The 22,544-nt window shown below is 48.3% G+C and overlaps 1 protein-coding gene across 1 annotated transcript in view; it reads right to left on the bottom strand.

Moving 5' to 3' along the window:
* Positions 1–22,544, bottom strand: part of adgrl4 (adhesion G protein-coupled receptor L4) — an 87,632-nt gene that overhangs the window by 61,208 nt on the left and 3,880 nt on the right. The window contains exons 2-3 of the mRNA XM_055641293.1: positions 19,024–19,200; positions 1,979–2,131 (exon numbers count right to left, since the gene is read on the bottom strand). Of these exons, the coding sequence (XP_055497268.1) occupies positions 1,979–2,131; positions 19,024–19,200 (330 nt within the window). The remainder of the gene's footprint in view (positions 1–1,978; positions 2,132–19,023; positions 19,201–22,544) is intronic.

Raw genomic sequence — 22,544 nt, 5'->3', positions numbered from 1 at the left:
GAGGATGTTTCCACCAGTGGGAGAGTCCAGGAATAGAGGCCGCAGCCTCGGAATTAAAGGACGTTCTTTTCGCAAGGAGACGACGAGGAATTTCTTTAGTCAGAGGGTGGTGAATCTGTGGAATTCTTTGCCACAGAGGGGTGGGAGATTGCAACCTTCACATAGTCCGCCCTGTTTCTTTTTTTTTTTTAAATTAAAATATTTTTATTAAAAGCATATGTACAAATAGTAATAAACGCCAAATTGGTTACAGAGTTCTTACATAGCTTCGATTTTTAAAGTGTTTTTTAAAGTAAAGAAATAAAGAAAGAAAGAGATAAGATAAACTATAACCATATAACATATAACATATAACAATTACAGCACGGAAACAGGCCATCTCGGCCGTACAAGTCCGTGCCGAACAACTTTTTTCCCCTTAGTCCCACCTGCCTGCACTCATACCATAACCCTCCATTCCCTTCTCATCCATATGCCTATCCAATTTATTTTTAAATGATACCAATGAACCTGCCACCACCACTTCCACTGGGAGCTCATTCCACACCGCTACCACTCTCTGCGTAAAGAAGTTCCCCCTCATATTACCCCTGAACTTCTGTCCCTTAATTCTGAAGTCATGTCCTCTTGTATGAATCTTCCCTATTCTCAAAGGGAAAAGCTTGTCCACATCAACTCTGTCTATCCCTCTCATCATTTTAAAGACCTCTATCAGGTCCCCCCTTAACCTTCTGCGCTCCAGAGAATAAAGGCCTAACTTATTCAACCTATCTCTGTAACTTAGTTGTTGAAACCCAGGCAACATTCTAGTAAATCTCCTCTGTACTCTCTCTATTTTGTTGACATCCTTCCTATAATTGGGCAACCAAAATTGTACACCATACTCCAGATTTGGTCTCACCAATGCCTCACAGACGACTGTTCTATAAGAAGAAAGAAAGAAAGAAAGAAAAAAGAAAGGAAGAAAGAAAGAAAGAAAGAAAGAAAGAAAGAAAGAAAGAAAGAAAGAAAGAAAGAAAGAAAGAAAGAAAGAAAGGAAGATTACAAATATAAAGATTAAGGAGAAAGAACCTGGAGACGTTGAGAATAGTTACACAAAGTTACGTTGAGAATAGTTCTTCATCCAACCCCAAACTCAAGTTTTGATTTTAATTTTGTGTTAAACCAGTTTACTTTTTTAAAAATTCAATAAACAGAGACCATATTTTTAAAAATAGTTCTTGTTTGTCACTTAAGACAAATCTTATTTTTTCCAAATGCATTTTCGTAATCCACATTTTAATTGTGGGGTTTTTTTCCCAAAATTTAAATATTAATTTTTTCGCAGTTATTAAACCTGTCCGCCCTGTTTCGACGAATGCAATCAATCTGGCGTGCACAATCAAATAAGATCAAATAGAACAAGTTGTCCTACAACTTTAGGCTGTGCACCCCATATGCCCCAAGAAGAAGATGATCGCCACAGACGGCTGTAGAGGCCAAGTCAATGATATTTTTAAGGCATTGACAGATATATTCTTGATTAGTACGGGTGTCAGGGGTTATGGGGAGAAGGCTGGAGAATGGGGTTCAGAAGGAGAGATAGATCAGCCATGATTTAGTGGCAGAGTATTGATGGGCTGAATGGCCTAATTCTGCTCCTATCACATGACCTGATGAACATGACAGAGATTCTCTCTCATCCCCTTTCATCTCGCTAATGTTCGCATCCAGCACATGATCCTTTGTCAGTTTTGCCGACTGTAATGGGATCCCTCCACCAGTCACATCTACCCCTCCCTGCCCCAACCAGTCTTCAACAGGGGCCGCTCTCTTCAAGACTTCCTTCACTCTCACTGTCTCCGTGCTGTTCAGAGGCATAAAGTCACAGAGTGAAACATCGTTGAAACAGGCCCTTCGGCCCAACTTGCCCACACCGGCCGACATGATCCATGTGCAGTTCCTTGCTCCTAAGAAGCGGAGCCCGTGCCGTCCTTACCATGGCAGGTGGTCCCGTCGTTGGGGGTGAACTCCTGCTTCCCATGCGACGACTGGTAGCCCTGGACGCACGTGCAGTAGTAACTCCCGAAGGTGTTGGTGCAGGTGGCATTCTGCCCGCAGGTCAGAGTGGCATTCTGGCACTCGTCATCATCTGTGGTGGAGAGCAAAAACAGAATGACCCCCTCAGCAAGGCCAACACCAGGAAGAGAGAACTTAAACAAGGACACACCATGACCTTGCTGCCTTACCATGTTTGCACCGAAATTGATGCCAAGACCACCACTAACCCAATAGACAATAGACAATAGGTGCAGGAGAAATATTCCTAGAAATATTAAATTAAAAACAGGAACTTTTTTGAGGGAGAGAGTTCCATGTTTCCTCTCTCCTTCATGCAGTGGTTTGAAACCTTCCCTTGAAGGCCTTGTTTAGTTTAGTTTAGCTTAGTTTAGTTTAGTTTAGTTTAGTTTAGAGATACAGCGCGGAAACAGGCCCTTCGGCCCACCGAGTCCGTGCCAACCAGCGATCCCCGCACACTAACACTATCCTACACACACTAGGGACAATTTTACATGTATACCAAGACAATTAACCTACAAACCTGCACGTCTTCGGAGTGTGGGAGGAAACGGAAGATCTCGGAGAAAACCCACGCAGGTCACGGGGAGAACGTGCAAACTCCGTACGGACAGCACCCGTAGTCGGGATGGAACCCGGGTCTTCGGCGCTGCCAGGCAACAACTCTACTGCTGCGCCACCATGTCAGTGTTTGGACATTGAGGCTGGGCCTCACTTGTACTGGACTCTGAATCTCTGGAACTCTCTGCCGCAGAGGGTAGTCGAGGCCAGTTCATTGGCTATATTTAAGAGGGAGTTAGATGTGGCCCTTGTGGCTAAGGGGATCAGAGGGTGTGGAGAGAAGGCAGGTACGGGATACTGAGTTGGATGATCAGCCATGATCATATTGAATGGCGGTGCAGGCTCGAAGGGCCGAATGGCCTACTCCTGCACCTAATTTCTATGTTTCTATGTTAACAGAGAAAAAAAACCTGGCAAGTCCTTTACTCTTTTGAAACCCATCTATTAGATCTCAGCCTGATGTTCCCACGCTCAAGGATGCTGGTCCTTACATTGAATACTTTGGTTCTGGTACAGGATCATTTTATCGAATGGGCTAACACATCTTGGGCGACCAATATGTTTTAAAGATGTGTACTTTCACCTGTTATGAACGATAGCCGTGAATCTTTCATTGTCTCCAGTGTGTGTTCATTTTCAAGGGCATAATGGGCAAGGTGAACCATCCACAGTGTCAGAGAGCCTTTCTTTGGGAATTCTAAGTAACCTTATTGAGGTAATGTACATCGAAAATTGTATGGTTGAATGGCAGGTGGCTGAATCTAACGTGCTCAATTCGATCTAAAACCTTGATTTTCTTTCCATGTGTGCAGTTCAGCTGCTACTTATCTCTTCAGCTAACTTAACTCTTTCTGAAAACATTTTTTTCAATAGAGCAGCAATATTGGGGGCGGCACGGTGGCGCAGCGGTAGAGTTGCTGCCTCACAGCGCCAGAGACCCGGGCTTGATCCTGCCAACGGTTGCTGTCTGTAAGGAGTTTGCACGTTCTCCTCGAGGACCCACGGGGTTTTCACCGGGTGCTCCGGTTTCCTCCCGCACTCTAAGGACGTGCAGGTTTGTAAGTCAAATGGTCTCGGCAAAGACTGTAAATTGTCCCTAGTGTGTGTAGGATAGTGTTAGTGTGCGGGGATCATTGGTCGGCGCGGAATCGGTGGGTCGACGGACCTGTTTCCACGCTGTATCTCGAAACTAAACTAAACTAGATAATAACTGTATATGTGACATTTTGGGTCGAGACCTTTCATCAGACTCGACCCGAAACGTCACCTATTCCTTTTCTACATCTGCCGGACCTGTTGAGTTACTCCAGCGTTTTGTGTATATCATCAGTGAAAATATTCAACTGCAGTTCAATTAAACAACAACTGTGCTCAATATCATGGGTTGCCCATCAAGTCCCTTCCATTGACTCCATCTACACCTCACCCTGTCCTCGGCAAGGCCAGCAGCATCATCAAGGACCAGTCACACCCCGGCCACTCCCTCTTCTCCCCTCTCCCATTGGGAAAAGGTACAGAAGTGTGAAAACGCACACCTCCAGATTCAGGGACAGTTTCTTCCCGGCTGTTATCAGGCAACTGAACCATCCTACCACAACCAGAGAGCAGTCCTGAACTACTATCTACCCTATTGGTGACCCTCGGACTTTCTTTGATTGGACTTTACTGGCTTTACCTTGCACTAAACGTTATTCACTTATCATGTATCTGTACACTGTGAATGGCTTGATTGTAACCATGTATCGTCTTTCCGCTGACTGGTTAGCACGCAACAAAAGCTTTTCACTGTACCTCGGTACATGTGACAACAAACTAAACTGCAGATAATTGAAGCAAACTGAACCAAAACAAACCAAACCCAACCCAACCCAACCCAACCCAACTCAACCCAACCACAACCCCAACCCCAACCCAACCCAACCCAACACATCCACAACCCCAACCCCAACCCAACCCAACCCAACCCAACCCAAGCCAAGCCAACCCAACCCAACCCAACCCAACCCAACCCAACCCAACCCAACCCAACCCAACCCAACCCAACCCAACCCAACCCAACCCCCAACCCAACCCCCAACCCAAACCCCAACCCCCCCAACCCCAACCCCAACCCCAACCCCAACCCCAACCCAAACCCCAACCCCAACCCCAACCCCCAACCCAACTCGGGTATGGTCTTAGCCAAAGCCAGGAGATGGCAATGGGTGACCCTGTGCCAGATATGGGCACTGGACAGAGATGGGAGCGGCACTGTGACTTCTGCCCCACCTCTACTTTCCTGATACGTTGGTACGTGAGGCCCACAGAAGCTGTGGAAGGCCAGCAAACAATGTTTAGTTTAGTTTAGTTCAGAGATAGAGCACAGAAACAGGCCCTTCGGCTCATCGTGTCCACTCCGTCCAGCGATCCCCGCACACTAACGCTACCCTACACACATTAGTTACAATTTTACATTTACACCAAGTCAATGAACCTGCAAACCTGTACGCCATTGGAGTGTGGGAGGAAATTGAAGATCTCAGAGAAAAACCCAGACAGGTCACGGGGAGAACGTACAAACTCCGTACCGACAGCACCGGTAGTCAGGATCGAACCCGGGTCTCTGGCGCTGTGATGCAGCAGCTCTGCCGCTGCGCCACCGTGCCGCCCTTATGGAGGGGGGGCCCTTTATCAAACACACCATCCCCATTTCATTCAGCACGAGAGTGCCACATACCATCCACACTGTTGTCCTGCTGAGTTTCACCATCAGTATAACTCCCCACAGCCAACAATGGACCATTGTGGACTCCACCATTCCTTGATCATCGTTGCTGGCTTTGATTTGTCTTTTTGCATATCGCTAATTAATTTCTTCAACAGTATGTACCTTTTCATATCTGCCCCCAGACTCTCAGTCTGAAGAAAAGTCACCCATTCCTTCTCTCCAGAGGTGCTGCCTAACCCGCCGAGTTACTCCAGCATTTTTGCGTCTATGGTCGGAGTGAACCAGCACCTGCGGTTCCTTCCTACAGATCCATGATTTGTATATCCATAATCAGTGGTTAAACATGTGCAGCAGATGGTGTTGTGTTAAAGGAGTGGAGGGAAGGAAGTGAAACATAAAAGGCTGGGGAGATGTTGAGCAAGCAGCCCCAGCCAAAGTACACATCGGGCAAACGCAGGCAGGATGTATCTGTGCACATGATGGGGATGTCCTGTGACTTCTCCCCTCAACTAGATTTGTTTTTCTCTCACAGTCTTTCCTCGTCCCACCCCTGTCATTCCATTCTCTCCCCGCTCCCGCCCAGCCGACCGTACGGAATCTTGAAAGCGCACACCACCAGAGTCAGGACACAAAAGTCCTGCTGGACATATACAAGAAGAGATGTATCAACAGAGCCATCTCCATCATCAAAGACCCCTACCACCCATCGCATGACATTTTCTCCATCCTCCCATCTGGGGAGGTACAGGAGCATCAGCTCAAAACCAGCAGGATGCTCCTGGAGAGCCCCCTGAGGACACAGGCAGACCTTTCGGGTACCTGTCTCCCTGCCGTGGACGACTCCATCCGCACCTCAAAATTGCTGCTGCCTCGGCAGCATCTCTGGCCACCTTTCGCCCAATCACCTGGCCCGGCAAGTCCAGCACCCCATGGACCAGTCGCACTCCCTCTGCTCCCCTCTCCCATCGGGCAAGAGGGACGGAGGTGCGAAGACGCACACCTCCGGATTTCTTCCCAGCTGTTATCAGGCAACTGAACCATCCTCACCACCCGTAGTCAGGTTCAAACCCGGGTCTCTGGAGCTGTGAGGCAGCAACTCTACCGCTGCTCCACGGTGCCACACTTTCTTGTGAAAATCTATATTTTTCTAATCTGACGCCAATGTTGTTTTTGTTGCCCTGATTGCGAGAAGCTTCAAGAGGCACGAATAAGGTCATAAGGTCTTTAGTGATAAGAACAGAATTGGGCCATTCAATAGACAATAGGTGCAGTTTTAAGCCATTCGGCCCTTCGTGCCAGCACCGCCATTCAATGTGATCATGGCTGATCATCCCCATTCAGTACCCCGTTCCTGCCTTCTCCCCATATCCCCTGACTCTGCTATTTTTAAGAGCCCTATCTAACTCTCTCTTGAAAGCATCCAGAGAACCTGCCTCCACCGCCCTCTGAGGCAGGGAATTCCACAGACTCACCACTGTCTGTGAGAAAAAGTGTTTCCTCGTCTCTGTTCTAAATGGCTTACTCCTTATTCTTAAACTGTGGCCCCTGGTCCTGGACTCCCCCAACATCGGGAACACGTTTCTAGCGAAAAGCCTCTAGCGTGTCCAATTCGGCCATTCGGCCCATCAAGTCTACTCCATCATTCAATCATGGCTGATCTATCTCTCCCTCCTAACCCCAGTCTCGTGCCTTCTCCACATAACCCCTGACACCCGTACTAATCAAGAAGCTATCTGTCTCTGCCTCAAAAATATCCACTGACATAGGCCTCTACAGCCTTCTGTGGCAAAGAATTCCAGGCTGTGACTCAGCTGGTTCTGAGGCTGTGACTTCCGGTCCTAGACTCTCCCACTAGTGGAAACATCCTCTCCACATCAATGATATCAACGGCAAACCGTCAAGTAAACAGGACTTTGATCCAGGCATAATATCCCTTGAACAAATAGCTGAGTTACGTGCTGATGGACACAACTTTAGACTGAGGGTTTGGGGAATGTTGACCACACCTGACATTTCTCCCTGATGGTTATCTTCCACTGTGTTCCATTAAACATTATTTACCAAAAACCAGCAATTTGGACTTAGATCAAACCATCCTAAAAAAAAGATATTTCAGAAGGAGCTGCAGATGCTGGTTAACACTGAATATAGACGCAAAATGCTGGAATAACTCAGCGGAACAAGCAATAGACGATAGACAATAGGTGCAGGGGGAGGCTATTCGGCCCTTCGTGCCAGCACCGCCATTCAATGTGATCATGGCTGATCATCCCCAATCAGTACCCCGTTTACCCTGTTCCTGTCTTCTCTCCATATCCCTTAAATTCACTATCCCTAAGAGCTCTATCTAATAGCCCTGTCCCACGGTGCGAGTTCATTCCAAGAGCTGTCCAGAGTTTAAAAAAAAATCAAACTCGCGGTAAGCACGGAGAATGAACGTAGCAGGTACTTCGGAGCTCGGGAACGTCTCTTAGCGGCTCGTAACGCTAACGGCAGGTACTCGGGAAGACTCGCTAACGGCAGGTAAGCACGGGAAGACTCGTGAAGATTTTTCAACATGTTGAAAAATGTCCACGAGAGCCCCGAGTACCGACCAGTGGCCATGACCGTAAATCTCCGAGTTCGAATCAGGACAAACTCGGGAGAACTCTTGGAATGACTTCGTACCGTGGGACAGGGCTTTCACTCTCTCTTGAAACCATCCAGTGAACCAGCCTCCACTGCCCTCTAAGGCAAAGAATTCCACACACTCACCACTCTCTGTGTGAGAACGTTTTTTCCTCAACTCCATTCTAAATGGCTTACCCCTTATTCTTAAACTGTGGCCCCTGGTTCCGGATTCCCCCCAACATTGGGAACATATTTCCTGCCTCTGGTGTGTCCAAACCCTTAATAATCTTATATGTATCAATAGGCAACATCTCTGGAGAAAAGGAATATATGATGTTTCGGGTTGAGACCCGTCATCAGACGGAAATCAGAGTGAGAATGAGATCCTAAAATAAAATTTGGTTTAGTTTATAGTCACGTGTACCAAGGTACAGTGAAAAGCTTTTATTGTGTATTAACCAGTCAGCGGAAAGCCAATACATGGTTACTAGCCGAGCCATACACAGTGTACAGATACATGATTGAGGGGATAATGTTTAGAACAAGATAAAGTTATGTCCGATTAAAGATAGTCTGAAGGTCTCCAATGAGGTAGATAGTAGCTCAGGACCGTTCTCCAGTTGTTGATAGGATGGTTCACAGCTTAAGGATAAGGGGGAAAATCCTTTAAAACCGAGATGAGAAGAACTTTTTTCACACAGAGAGTTGTGAATCTCTGGAACTCTCTGCCACAGAGGGTAGTCGAGGCCAATTCATTGGCTATATTTAAAAGGGAGTTAGATGTGGCCCTTGTGGCTAAGGGGATCAGAGGGTATGGAGAGAAGGCAGGTACGGGATACTGAGTTGGATGATCAGCCATGATCATATTGAATGGCGGTGCAGGCTCGAAGGGCCGAATGGCCTACTCCTGCACCTAATGTTTCTATGTTTCTATGGTTCAGTTGCCTGATAACAGCTGGGAAGAAACTGTCCCTGAATCTGGAGGTGTACGTTTTCACACTTCTGTACTTTTTGCCCGATGGAAGAGGGGGAGAAGAGGGAGTGACAGGGGCCTTGATTGTGCTGCTGGCCTTGCCGAGGCAGCGTGAGGTGTAGATGGAGTCAATGGAAGGGAGGATGGTTTGTGTGTGACGGTCTGGGCTGCGTCCACAATTCGCTGCAATCTCTTGCGGTCTTGGATGAAGCTGTTCCGAAACCGTGCTGTGATGGCATCCCGATGAAATGCTTTTTACGGCACATCTGTAGAAATTGGTGAGAGTTGGAGGGGGGACATGCCGAACTTCGTAAGCCTTCTGAGGAAGTGGAGGCGTCGGTGTGCTTTCATGGTCGTTGCTTCAATATGGGTGGTCCAGGAGATGTTGTCGGCGATATTGACTCCTAGGATGTGGTGATTTAACTGCTATGTAACTGTGGCCCTAACATCTGCATGGGCTTGTTCTGCTCTTGAATGAGGAACAAACGATTCACGATACTCACTGATGACTTTAAACACATTTCTATTAGAAATCTCGTTTCTATCTTGGAAACCCAAATGATCCCAAGGCACTGCTTCAGGGATGAGCAACTGAGTTATTCCTGGAAATTATCCCTCAATCAACTTCACTAATATAGACATCTGGCCATTTATCACATTGTAGTTTGTGGGAGCTTTGGAGTGCAGCTGCTATAATGTTCTTACATTTTAACAGCGCCAAGAATACTTCGAAGATAGTCACAAAGTGCTGGAGTAACTCAGCGGGCCAGGCAGTGTCACGGGAGAGAAGGAATTGGTGACGTTTCGGGTCGAGACCCTCCATCAGACTGAGTGCCGGTGGGGGAGGGGAGAATCTAGAGGTGTGGGAAGGTACAGAACAAATCAGAGCCGGCACCGATGACTCAGGACCGGTGGAGCCCACAATGGTCCATTGTTCGCTGGGGGCAACAAAGCGATGCACACAGTGAAATTAGCAAGAGGACCGCCAAGACGGGGCGCTCACGGTGGCGCGGTGGTAGAGTTGCTGCCTTAAAGCGAATGCAGCACCGGAGTCCCGGGTTCGATTGCACCGTCTGTACGGAGTTTGTACGTTCTCCCCGTGACCTGCGTGGGTTTTCTCCGAGATCTTTGGCTTCCTCCCACACTCCAAAGACGTGCAGGTTTGTAGGTTCATTGGCTTGGTCTAAATGTAAAAAAAATTGTCCCTAGTGGATCGCTGGTGTATCTCTCTTGGTTTCCTGGTCCTCCAAAATATTCCAAATGAAATTTAAACTGGAGGTGGGTCTAAAGTAAACTAAAAGCGGACTAGGGGATGGGAGAGAGAGGGGATGCAAGGGTTACTTGGAGTTAGAGAAGTCAATATTCATGCGGCTTGGTTGTAAGCTGGCGAAGCGATATATGAGGTATGAGGCATCAATACTTAGTTGGGTTTAGTTTTATGCCCCTGTCCCACTTAGGAAACCTGAACGGAAACCTCTGGAGACTTTGCGCCCCACCCAAGGTTTCCGTGCGGTTCCCGGAGGCTGCAGGTGGTTGCCGGAGGTTGCAGGTAGTGGAAGCAGGTAGGGAGACTGACAAAAACCTCCGGGAACCGCACGTAAACCTTGGGTGGGGCACAATGTCTCCAGAGGTTTCCATTCAGGTTTCCTAAGTGGGACAGGGGCATAAGATTCAGATTCAGATTCAGATTCAGATTCAGATTCAATTTTAATTGTCATTGTCAGTGTACAGTACAGAGACAACGAAATGCATTTAGCATCTCCCTGGAAGAGCGACATAGCAAATGATTTGAATAAATAATAATAATAAGTGTCCGGGGGGGGGGTGATGATTGGCAGTCACCGAGGTACGTTGTTGAGTAGAGTGACAGCCGCCGGAAAGAAGCTGTTCCTCGACCTGCTGGTTCGGCAATGGAGAGACCTGTAGCGCCTCCCGGATGGTAGGAGGTTAAACAGTCCGTGGTTGGGGTGAGAGCAGTCCTTGGCGAAACTAAGTTTACCTTTTAGTTTAGTTCAGTTTAGGAAAATAGCATGGAAACAGGCCCTTCGGCCCACCAGGTACAGGCTGACCATCGATCATCCGTTCACACCAGCTGTACATTATCCCACTTCTACAACCACTCCCTACACAATAGAGGTAACCAATCTACCTACAAACACATACAGGGTTGTACAAACTGAGTGGGTTTTCTCAGGGAGCTCTGGTTTCCTTCCACACTCCAAAGGCGTTGGTAAGTTAATTGGCTTTGGTAAAATTGTAAATCTTCCCTATTGTGTAGGATAGAGCTAGTGTACAGGATGGTCGGAGCGGACTCGAAGGGCCGAAGGGCCTGTTTCTGCGATGTATCACTCCCTATTGTGTAGGATAATGCTAGAATGTTGCCTGGGTTTCACAACTAAGTTATGGTTGAATAAGTCGGAGCGGACAGAAGGTTAAGGGGGGACCTGATAGAGGTCTTTAAAATGATGAGAGGGATAGACAGAGTTGATGTGGACAAGAAGGGCAAACAAGAGGACATGACTTCAGAATTATGTTTCTGCACTGTATCACTAAAGACTAAAATAATTGGGCTTGTGGGAGCTTGCTGAGTGATAACTAGCCTACGTGTGGAAATAGAAAAGTGGTGGAGGCAGGTTCATGTACTTTAAAAATAAATGAGGCATATGGATGAGAGGGATTAGGGTTGCGAGAAGGAACTAAGGGGAGAAAAATTTGTTCGCATGGACTTGTAGGGCCGAGATGGCCTGTTTCACTGAAGTTATATGGTTAAATGTTATATGTACTCCTGAAGAGAGGGCGTCTCAAGAACGAACGAAGATGCGTCACCCGTAGTCCTTCTCTCCAGAAATGCCCGTCCCTTCTCTCCAGAGATGCTGCCTGCCTGTCCTGCTGAGTAACTCCAGCTTAACAGATTGGTTTCTCCTTAGTGTAGAGATACAGCACGGAAACGGGCCCTTCGGCCCAACGAATCCGCACATTATCCTACACACATTCGGGACAATTTACGGGACACCTTATAAACCTGTACGTCTTTGGAGTGCGGGAGGAAACCGAAGGTCTCGGAGGAAAACCCACACAGGTCACGGGGAGAACGTACAAACTCCGTACAGACAGCACCCGCGGTCAGGATCAAACCCGGGTCTCTGGCGCTGTGAGACAGCAACTTTACCACTGCACCACCATGCCCCTCCCCCCCCCATTTATTGTTAATTGTCACGTGTACCGAGGTACAGTGGAAAGCTTTTGTTGCGTGCTAACCAGTGAGCGGAAAGACAATACGTGATTACCATCGAGCCGTCCACAGTGCGCAGATCTGCTGTTGAAATAAAGGTGAAATGGAGCAATCGTAATGAAAGATAGCAGATCCAATACAGGGATCAGCGGGAAAAGAGTCGCCCTGGCAACAGCGCCCTCTTGGATCTTGAGCACCACCAAATCTAACGTCTCTGGCGCTGTGAGGCAGCAACTCCACCGCTGCGCCATCGTGCCGCCCAATCCGCCACGGTTCAGATAAAGGTGTAATCTTCCTTCTGTCCTCCTTTCACAAACTCCCATCTTCCTTTCTGCACATTCTGTGGGATAAATCTGGCTGATATGAAGCAGCTACGGACTGAGTCTTTAGTTTATAGATACAGCGTGGAACCAGGGCCATTGACCCACCGAGTCCGCGCCGACCAGTGACCCCTACACTTTACCACTAATGAAACATAGAAACATAGAAAATAGGTGCAGGAGTAGGCCATTCGGCCCTTAGAGCCTGCACCGCCATTCAATATGATCATGGCTGATCATCCAACTCAGTATCCTGTACCTGCCTTCTCTCCATACCCCCTGATCCCTTTAGCCACATCTAACTCCCTCTTAAATATAGCCAATGAACTGTGGCCTCAACTACATTCTGTGGCAGAGAATTCCAGAGATTCACCACTCTCTGTGTGAAAAATGTTTTTCTCATCTCAGTCCTAAAAGACTTCCCCCTTATCCTTAAACTGTGACCCTCTTGTTCCCCCAACATCGGGAACAATCTTCCTGCATCTAGCCTGTCCAACCCCTTAAGAATTTTGTAACATTTAAGATTATTAAGTGTTTGGACACGCTAGAGGCAGGAAACATGTTCCCAATGTTGGGGGAGTCCAGAACCAGGGGCCACAGTTTAAGAATAAGGAGTGAGGCCATTTAGAACGGAGATGAAGAAAAACATTTTCACACAGAGAGTGGTGAGTCTGTAGAATTCTCTGCCTCAGTTCAGATAAAGGTCTAATCTTCCTTCTGTCCTCCTTTCTCAAGCTCCCATCTTCCTTTCTGCACATTCTGTGGGATAAATCTGGCTGATATGAAGCAGCTACGGACTGAGTCTTTGGACTGAGGTGGAGGCCAATTCTCTGGATGCTTTCAAGAGAGAGTTAGATAGAGCTCTTAAAGATAGCGGAGTCAGGGGATATGGGGAGAAGGCAGGAACGGGGTACTGAGTGGGGATGATCTGACATGATCACATTGAATGGCGGGTGCTGGTTCGAAGGGCCAAATGGCCTACTCCTGCACCTATTGTCTATTGTCTATTTCCTATTGCCTACACACACTAGGGACAATTTAAACTTATCCCAAGCCAATTAACCTACAAATCTGTACGTCTTTGGAGTGTGGGAGGAAACCGGAGATCTCGGAGAAAACCCACGCAGGTCACGGGGAGAACGTGTACAAACTCCGTACAGACGGCACCCGTAGTCGGGATCGAAGCCGGGTCTCTGGCGCTGTGAGGCAGCGACTCTACCGCTGAGCCATGCGTGAAGTCCCAGTCGACAGCCTCGCTGGGTCTTGGCAAGTTGCTGCTCTATTGTTGTCTCTGGGAGGTGGCCAGTTCCCCACACAACGTCCGTCCGCATCACAAACAACCGTGTCTGCATGTGTGATAGCCAAGAACGAGCAGTGCTGACCATTGAGGTGACCCTTTCAAACATAGGAAAGATATGCTTGTATGTATAAATAGCCAGGGACTCTGGAAGAGAGACTCGTTGGCAGTGGGGAATCGTGGGGGATGTTTGAGTTTAGTTTGGAGACACACGGCGCGGAAGCAGGCCCTTCGGCCCATCGACTGAGTGCCGACCAGCATTCCCCCACACAATAACACCAACTAGGGTGAAGAAGGGTCACGGCCCTGAAACGTTACCCCTTCCTACTCTCCAGAGACGCTGAAGTTACTCCAGCATTTTGTGTCTATTTTCACACTGGGGAACGGCACGGAAACAGGCCCTTCGGCCCACCGAGTCCGCGCCGACCAGCGATCCCCGGCACACTAACATTATCCTACACACACTCGGGACAATTTACATTTACACCAAGCCAATGAGCCTACAAACCTGAACATCTTTGGAGTGCGGGAGGAAACTGAAGATCTCGGAGAAAACCCAAGCAGGTCACGGGGAGAACGTACAAACTCTGGACAGGCAAGACATGTTTTCTCGAGGTGCTCTCTTAGTTTTTAGTTTTATTTTTAGAGAAACAGCATGGAAACAGGCCCTTCTGCCCAGCAAGTCCATGCCGACCATCGATCACCAGGGGTGAAAGCAAGAGATTGGGGTTAAGAGGGAGAGTTCGATCAGCCATGATTGAATGATGGAATGGGCTTGATGGGCCGAATGGCCTAATTCTGCTCCTGCTACACATGAACTTATGAACGTACAAACCCATTCACACGCTTCAAAAGATTTACAAAAGTACTGGGCACAGTGACGCAGCTAGTAGAGTTACTGCCTCACAGTGGAGGTGACCTGGGTTCGATCCTGACCACAGGTGCTGTCTGCATGGAGTTTGTACGTTCTCCCTGTGACTGCGTGGGTTTCCTCCGGGTGCTCGGGTTTCAATTCAGAGACACAACATGGAAACAGGCTCTTAGGCCCACTGAGTCCACGCTAGGGTTGACAACTGTCCCGTATTAGCCGGGACATCCCGTATATTGGTCTAAATTGGTTCTTGTCCCGCATTTGACCGCCGCTACTCGGGTCGAGGGGACTGTCGGGTCGGAGCGCCGCGTCTGGCCCTGCCTCACCCGTCCCGACGTAGTGCAGCCCATGGAGTGCAGCAGCAGCAGCAGCAGCAGCGCCTCGCCCCTGTGGCCCCGTCCGTCGGCAGTCCAGCCAGCTGTCCGACCATCGGACCTTCGCTTACCGCCGACACCACCACCACCCCTCCTTCTCACGGCCCAATCATCAGCTCACGAGTTGGACGGGGCGCCGGACTGGCCCGCCGGCTGGGCTTTGTGTGCAGTCCAGCACCCGGGCCAACTCATCATTCACCCAGACACGGCCGAGTCGGCCAACAAATTGCTGTTGGGAATTTGTCCCGTATTTCGACCTTTTGTCCCTTATTTAGGAGTGAGAATGTCTTACTGAACCAGACCCTGGTCTAACAAACCAGCCCTCCAAGTCCTATTTTAGTTTTCCTTTTTAGTTTAGAAATACAGAGCGGAAACGATCCCTTTGGCCCACCGAGGCCACGCCGACCAGCGATCCCCGCACACATACACTATCCTACACACACTAAGGGCAATATTTTTTTTGTACATTCATACCAAGCCAATTAACCTATAAACCTGTACGTCTTTGGGGCGTGGGAGGAAACTGAAGATCTCGGAGAAAACCCACGCAGGTCGCGGGGAGAAGGTACAAACTCCGTGCAGACAAACTCCTGCAGTCAGATTGGAACCCGGGTCTCTGGCGCCGTAAGGCAACAGCTCTATCGCCGCGCCACCCTGCCACCTGTTCTTGTTTTCCGACCTAGCTCACGGCCGTCCCGTAAACAGCAGAGCCGAACTCTCTGCTGCAGCTCCACAAAATCTCGTTTGACAGGCATTGCAGAAAGGATATTATTCAAACTCCACGTTCCAAAACAAATTGGTCGCTTCCTTCCACTCTGGTGATTGCAGGTCCCGATTAGCCATTGGGAGGTAGGGTGAGGGGTTCAAGGGGAAGAGAGGCACAAGGTCTCGGAACAAGTAACAAGCCAATTAACCTGGTCAAGGCACAATCCACTACACCCTGCATTCCTGAAGGGAGGTGCACTGAGGAGATTCATTAAGGGTAGGGCCTGCACAATGGTGCAATGGTTGGATCAAGTGTGGCCTGTTCCCACTCTGGTGTTAAGGATTCTGACAGCTGTAAACTTTGGTTTAATTGAGTTCAGTTTAGTTTGGTTTAGTTTGGTTTAGAGATACAGCACGTAAACAGGCCCTTCGGCCCACCGAGTCCCCCCCGACCAGCAAACCCCGCACACTAACATTACTCTACACCATGGACAATTTTACATTTACACCAAGCCAGTTAACCTACAAACATGCACGTCTTTGGAGTGTGGGTGGAAACTGAAGATCTGAGGAAACCCACGCAGGTGACGGGGAGAACGTACAAACTCTGTACAGACAGAGCCCGTAGTCAGGATCGAACCTGGTTCTCTAGCGCTGCAAAGCAGCAACTCTACCGCTGCGCCACCGTGACTTACAACTTAGTTTAGTTTAGTTTAGTTTGGTTTAGTTTGGTCTGGTCTGGTCTGGTCTGGTCTGGTCTGGTCTGGTTTGGTTTGATTTGGTTTGGTCTGGTCTGGTCTGGTCTGGTTTGGTTTGGTTTGGTTTGGTTTGGTTTGGTTTGGTTTAGTTTGGTTTGGTTCGGCTTGGTTTGGTTTTGTTTGGTGTCACGTGTTCCGAGGTACAGTGAAAAGCTTTTTTGTTGCGGTCTTGGTTGGAGCTGTTCTCAAACAAAAGCTGTTGCATCCTGATCAAATGTTTCTATGGTTCTGTAGAAGTTTGGTTGCAGGGGACATGGAACCTCCGAACCTACAAAGGAAGTCGAGGTTTGGCTTTCTTGGTCGTTGCTTCGTTTGGTTCTCGGCCCTTCCGTGCCGAACAAATTTTTTTTCCCCTTAGTCCCACCTGGCACTCATACCATAACCCTCCATTCCCTTCTCATCCATATGCCTATCAATTTATTTTTAAATGATACCAATGAACCTGCCTCCGGAAGCTCATTCCACACCGCTACCACTCTCTGAGTAAAGAAGTTCCCCCTCATATTACCCCTAAACTTCTGTCCCTTAATTCTGAAGTCATGTCCTCTTGTTTGAATCTTCCCTATTCTCAAAGGAAAAAGCTTGTCCACATCAACTCTGTCTATCCCTCTCATCATTTTAAAGACCTCTATCAAGTCCCCCCTTAACCTTCTGCGCTCCAGAGAATAAAGACCTAACTTATTCAACCTATCTCTGTAACTTAGTTGTTGAAACCCAGGCAACATTCTAGTAAATCTCCTCTGTACTCTCTCTATTTTGTTGACATCCTTCCAATTATAATTGGGCGACCAAAATTGTACACCATATTCCAGATTTGGTCTCACCAATGCCTTGTACAATTTTAACATTACATCCCAGCTTCTATACTCAATGCTCTGATTTATAAAGGCTAGCATACCAAAAGCTTTCTTTACCACCCTATCTATATGAGATTCCACCTTCAAGGAACTATGCACGGTTATACCCAGATCCCTCTGTTCAACTGTATTCTTCAATTCCCTACCATTTACCATGTACGTCCTATTTTGATTGTCCTGCCAAGGTGTAGCACCTCACATTTATCAGCATTAAACTCCATCTGCCGTCTTTCAGCCCATTTTTCCAAATTGCCTAAATCACTCTGTAGACTTTGGAAATCCTCTTCATTATCCACAACACATATGGGTGGTCCAGGAGATGTTGTTGGTGATATTGAGTCCGAGGAATTTCTTTCAACTATCTCTACTGCAGCACCTTCAATGCAAACTGCGGTATGTGTACATCTTTGCTTCAAGAATTCCATCGCTACCTGCTTTGTCTTGCTGACATTGAGGGAAGGGTTGTTGCCTCGACACCAGGACACAAGGTTCTCGATCTCCTTCCTGTACTCAGTCTCGTCATCTGTCACCGGCCCGCAACGGTGGTTTAGTTCAGATTTTTAGTTTAGAGATACAGCACGGAAACATGGCCTTCGGCACACCAGGTCCATGTTGACCAGCGATCCCCGCACATTAACACTATCCTACACCCACTCGGGACAATTTTTACATTCACCAAGCCAAGCCAAGCCAGTGTCAGAATTTCGGATCCCCGCACGATGTCGGGGCTAGCTCCGCACAACTCCATACGGCTCCGGCGATCGAAGTGGGATCGGCCCCGCGAGGCCGTACGGCTCAAGCGACCACGTTAGGTCGCGCTTGCCGCATGGAGTCGCATGTTCGTGGGACAGGCTCTTAAGGTTTAGTTCTTGTGGCAAATGGAATCAAGGGGTATGGGGAGAAAGTAGGAACAAACGTACGGATATTAGATGATCAGCCATGATCATATTGAATGGCGGTGCTGGCTCGAAGGGCCGCATGGCCTACTCCTGCACCTATTTGCGATGTTTCACCCGAAGAAAACCCAGGCAGGTCACAGGGGGGAACGTACAAACTCCGTACACCCATAGTCAGGATGGAACCTGGGTCTTGTTGCTATTGAGGGAGTGCAGCGTAGGTTCACAAGATTAATTCCCGGGATGGCGGGACTGTCATATGTTGAGAGAATGGAGCGGCTGGGCTTGTATACTCTGGAATTTAGGATGATGAGAGGGTATCTTATTGAAACATATAAGATTATTAAGTGTTTGGACACGCTAGAGGCGGGAAACATGTTCCCGATGTCGGGGGAGTCCAGAACCAGGGGCCACAGTTTAAGAATAAGGGGTAAGGCATTTAGAACGGAGATGAGGAAACACTTTTTCTCACAGAGAGTTGTGAGTCTGTGGAATTCTCTGCCTCAGAGGGTGGTGGAGGCCGGTTCTCTGGATACTTTCAAGAGAGAGCTAGATAGGGCTCTTGAAGCTAGTGGACTCAGGGGATATGGGGAGAAGGCAGGAATGGGGTACTGATTGGGGACGATCAGCCATGATCACATTGAATGGTGGCGCTGGCTCGAAGGGCCGAATGGCCTACTCCTGCACCTATTGTCTATTGTCTGGCGCTGTGAGGCAGCAATTCTACGCTGCGCCACCGTGCTTCGTCTGTGGAAGCCTCTTCGCCGCCCGTGCTAAACCGTGAGAGGCGCAACTGTGACCTACCTTCGCAGTAGTGCACTCCGTCACCCGTGAAACCAGCACTGCAGTAGCAGCCGAGCTTGCCTGCCACCCGCGTGCATGTGGCGTTCTTGTGGCATTTGTTGCCCTTGCACCATGTGTCGGCGTGTGGTCCGGAACTCAGCGAGAAGGAGCAGAGGTCCAGCAGACTGGACAGCCACACTGCAGTGGACCAACAGGGGGGGGAGAAAGAAACACCGATGAACAACACAGGACATACTTTCGTTTCGCTGAACTCCTCCGCTCGTTCCACCAAACCCAATCTCCTGGTCTCCCACTCCAGAGGAGTAGGCCATTCGGCCCTTCGAGCCAGCACCGCCATTCACAGTGATCATGGCTGATCATCCCCAATCAGTACACCGTTCCTGCCTTCTCCCCATGTCCCCTGACTCCGCTATCTTTAAGAGCCCTATCTAGCTCTCTCTTGAAAGTATCCAGAGAACCGGCCTCCACCCCTCTCTGAGGCAGAGAATTCCACAGACTTCTGTGTGAGATAATGTTTCCTCGTCTCTGTTCTAAATAGCTTACCCCTTATTCTTAAACTGTGGCCCCTGGTTCTGGACTCCCCCAACATCGGGAACATGTTTCCCGCCTCTAGCGTGTCCAAACTCCTAATAATCTTATATGTTTCAACCGGATCCCCTCTCATCCGTCTAAATTCCAGAGTGCACAAGCCCAGCCGCTCCATTCTATCAACATATGACAGTCCCGCCACCCCGGGAATTAATCTTGTGAACCTACGCTGCACTCCCTCAATAGCAAGAATGTCCTTCCTCAAACAAAATCACCTCTTAACATCGGTAGGGAATTGAACTAACAATTAGGCACAAAGATTAGCAAAAATAAATAAAATAAATTAAAAGAGTCTAATAATATTGCAAAATGCTTAAAGTCCTTAGTGTACCCAAAACATGTTGTAGTTCATCGTTTAGTAAAGGCCCTGTCCCACTTTCCCGAGTTATTCACAAATTCATCTTCCCGATGGCAGGAGGGAAATGAGAGCATGGCCAGGGTGGTGTGGGCTTGTGAAGATGCTGGCTGTCTTTCTGAGGCAGTGACTCCTGCAATTTAGTTTGGTATAGCTTAGCGTAACTTTGTCTGCCCTCTTTATGTGGTGAATATTTGTCTACCTTCCATTTTTCCAGCATCTGCAGTTCTTTCTTAAACATCTTACACACCGGGGACACTTTACAATTTCACCCAGTCAATTAACCTACAAAACCTGCACGTGTTTGGAGGAAACCGGAGCACCCGGAGAAAACCCACTCAGGTCACGGGGAGGACAGGACGTACAAACTCCGTACAGTCAGCGCCCGTAGTCGGGATCGAACCCGGGTCTCTGGCGCTGTGAGGCAGCGACTCTACCCGCTGCGCCACTGTGCCGTGCCAAATCTTTTTGTTGGTGGGGCGGTGAGTACCCGTGATGGAGCGGGCTGGCACAACCCACACGCTTGTTTTAACCGCGCCGCCCGCAAAATGCTGCACGCGATGATTTTGTTTTTGCGTTGGCAGCAGAGATAGACAAAGTAACTAAAGGTGCCACTAAAATTACTTTATTATTTGATGTTTAACTCCAGCAGTGATTGCCGCAGAGCAGTGCGTCACCAGGGAGGGGAATCTTTCTAATCACTAGAACATTATAAACATGACTGCAGGATTTCCTGCCACCTTTGTTTTCAACCTAAGCTGCAAAGTCACATTTCCAGATTGCCACAGGCTGCTATAATAGAATCGCGGAGTCCAAGAGCACGGGCAGTATCGGTGGGGGGGTGGAGTTGGGGAGTTGGGGAGTTGGGGAGGGAAGTTGACCCACTGTAGCTATGTTTCAAGAGAGTTAGTCGTAGTTCTTTTCACACGTTGCATCTCATAGAAACACAGGTACAGGAATAAGCCATTTGGCCCTTCGAGTCAGCACCAACATTCAATATGATCATAGAAACATAGAATCATAGAAAATAGGTGCAGGAGTAGGCCATTCGGCCCTTCGAGCCTGCACCGCCATTCAATATGATCATGGCTGATCATCCAACTCAGTATCCTGTACCTGCCTTCTCTCCATACCCCTGATCCCTTTAGCCACAAGGGCCACATCTAACTCCCTCTTAAAATATAGCCAATGAACTGGCCTCAACCACCTTCTGTGGCAGAGAATTCCAGAGATTCACCACTCTATGTGTAAAAAATGTTTTTCTCATCTCGGTCCTAAAAGACTTCCCCCTTATCCTTAAACTGTGACCCCTTGTTCTGGACTTCCCCAACATCGGGAACAATCTTCCTGCATCTAGCCTGTCCAATCCCTTAAGAATTTTGTACGTTTCTGTAAGATCCCCCCTCAATCTTCTAAATTCTAGCGAGTGGCTGATCATCCAAAATCCTGCTTTCCAGTTCCTGCTTTCTCCCCACATTCTCCCTTGATTCCATTAGCCCCAAGAGCCAAATCCAACTCTCTCTCGAATGCATCTTCACTGCCACGGGAGCCCCGAGTACCTGCGAGCGGCCATTAACGTAAATCTCCAAGTTCAAATCAGGCAAACTCAGGAGATGAACTCATAGAGTGGGACAGGGCTTTTACCTTGCACTAAATGTTATTCCCTTACACCCCTGTCCTACTTAGGAAACCTGAACGGAAACCTCTGGAGACTTTGCGTCCCACCCAAGGTTTCCGTGCGGTTGCCGGAGGTTGCAGGTGGTTGCCGGAGGTTGCAGGTAGTGGAAGCAGGTAGGGAGACTGACAAAAACCTCCGGGAACCACACGGAAACCTTGGGTGGGGTGCAAACTCTCCAGAGGTTTCCGTTCAGGTTTCCTAAGTGGGACAGGGGCATTATCATGTATCTGAACACTGCAAATTGGTGACCCTCGGCCTATCTTTGATTGGACTTTGCTGGCTTTACCTTGCACTAAATGTTATTCCCTTATCATGTACCTTGCACACTGTAAATGGCTCGATTGTAATCATGTATTGTCTTTCTGCTGACTGGTTAGCACACAACAAAGGCTTTCCAATGCACCTCGGTACACGTGACAATAAACTAAACTGAAACTAAACAGACGTCTTATTCCAGATCACAACCACTGTGTTCAGATTAACAATATCCCCCTCATCTTCCCTCTCAATCTTTGTCCCGTTATCTTAAATCTGTGGAGACCTGTTGCCTTCATTTTTTGAATTATTAAAAATAATTCGCAAGGGCGGCACGGTGACGCAGCGGTAGAGTTACTGCCTCACAGCAACAGAGACCCCAGGTTCGATCCTGACTACGGGCGCTGTCTGTGTGGAGTTTGCACGTTCTCCCCGTGACCTGCGTGGGTTTTCTCCAGCAGCTCCGATATCCTCCCACACTCCAAAGCAGTGCGGGTTTGTAGGTTAATTGGCTTCTGCAAAGTGTGGGATAGAACTAGTTTCGAGTTTAAAGTGTTTACAGTGCAGAAACAGGCCCTTCAGCCCACCAAATATTCCTTTCCCTGTTGAAGTAACAGTACTGAAGCTAACAGATAGATTAAGTGA

This window comes from Leucoraja erinacea, chromosome 10 (assembly GCF_028641065.1).
Source record: "Leucoraja erinacea ecotype New England chromosome 10, Leri_hhj_1, whole genome shotgun sequence".
NCBI classification, from domain to species: Eukaryota; Metazoa; Chordata; class Chondrichthyes; order Rajiformes; family Rajidae; genus Leucoraja; species Leucoraja erinaceus.
Note: the sequence above shows the minus strand (reverse complement) of the source record. Positions and strands in the feature narration are given on the sequence as shown.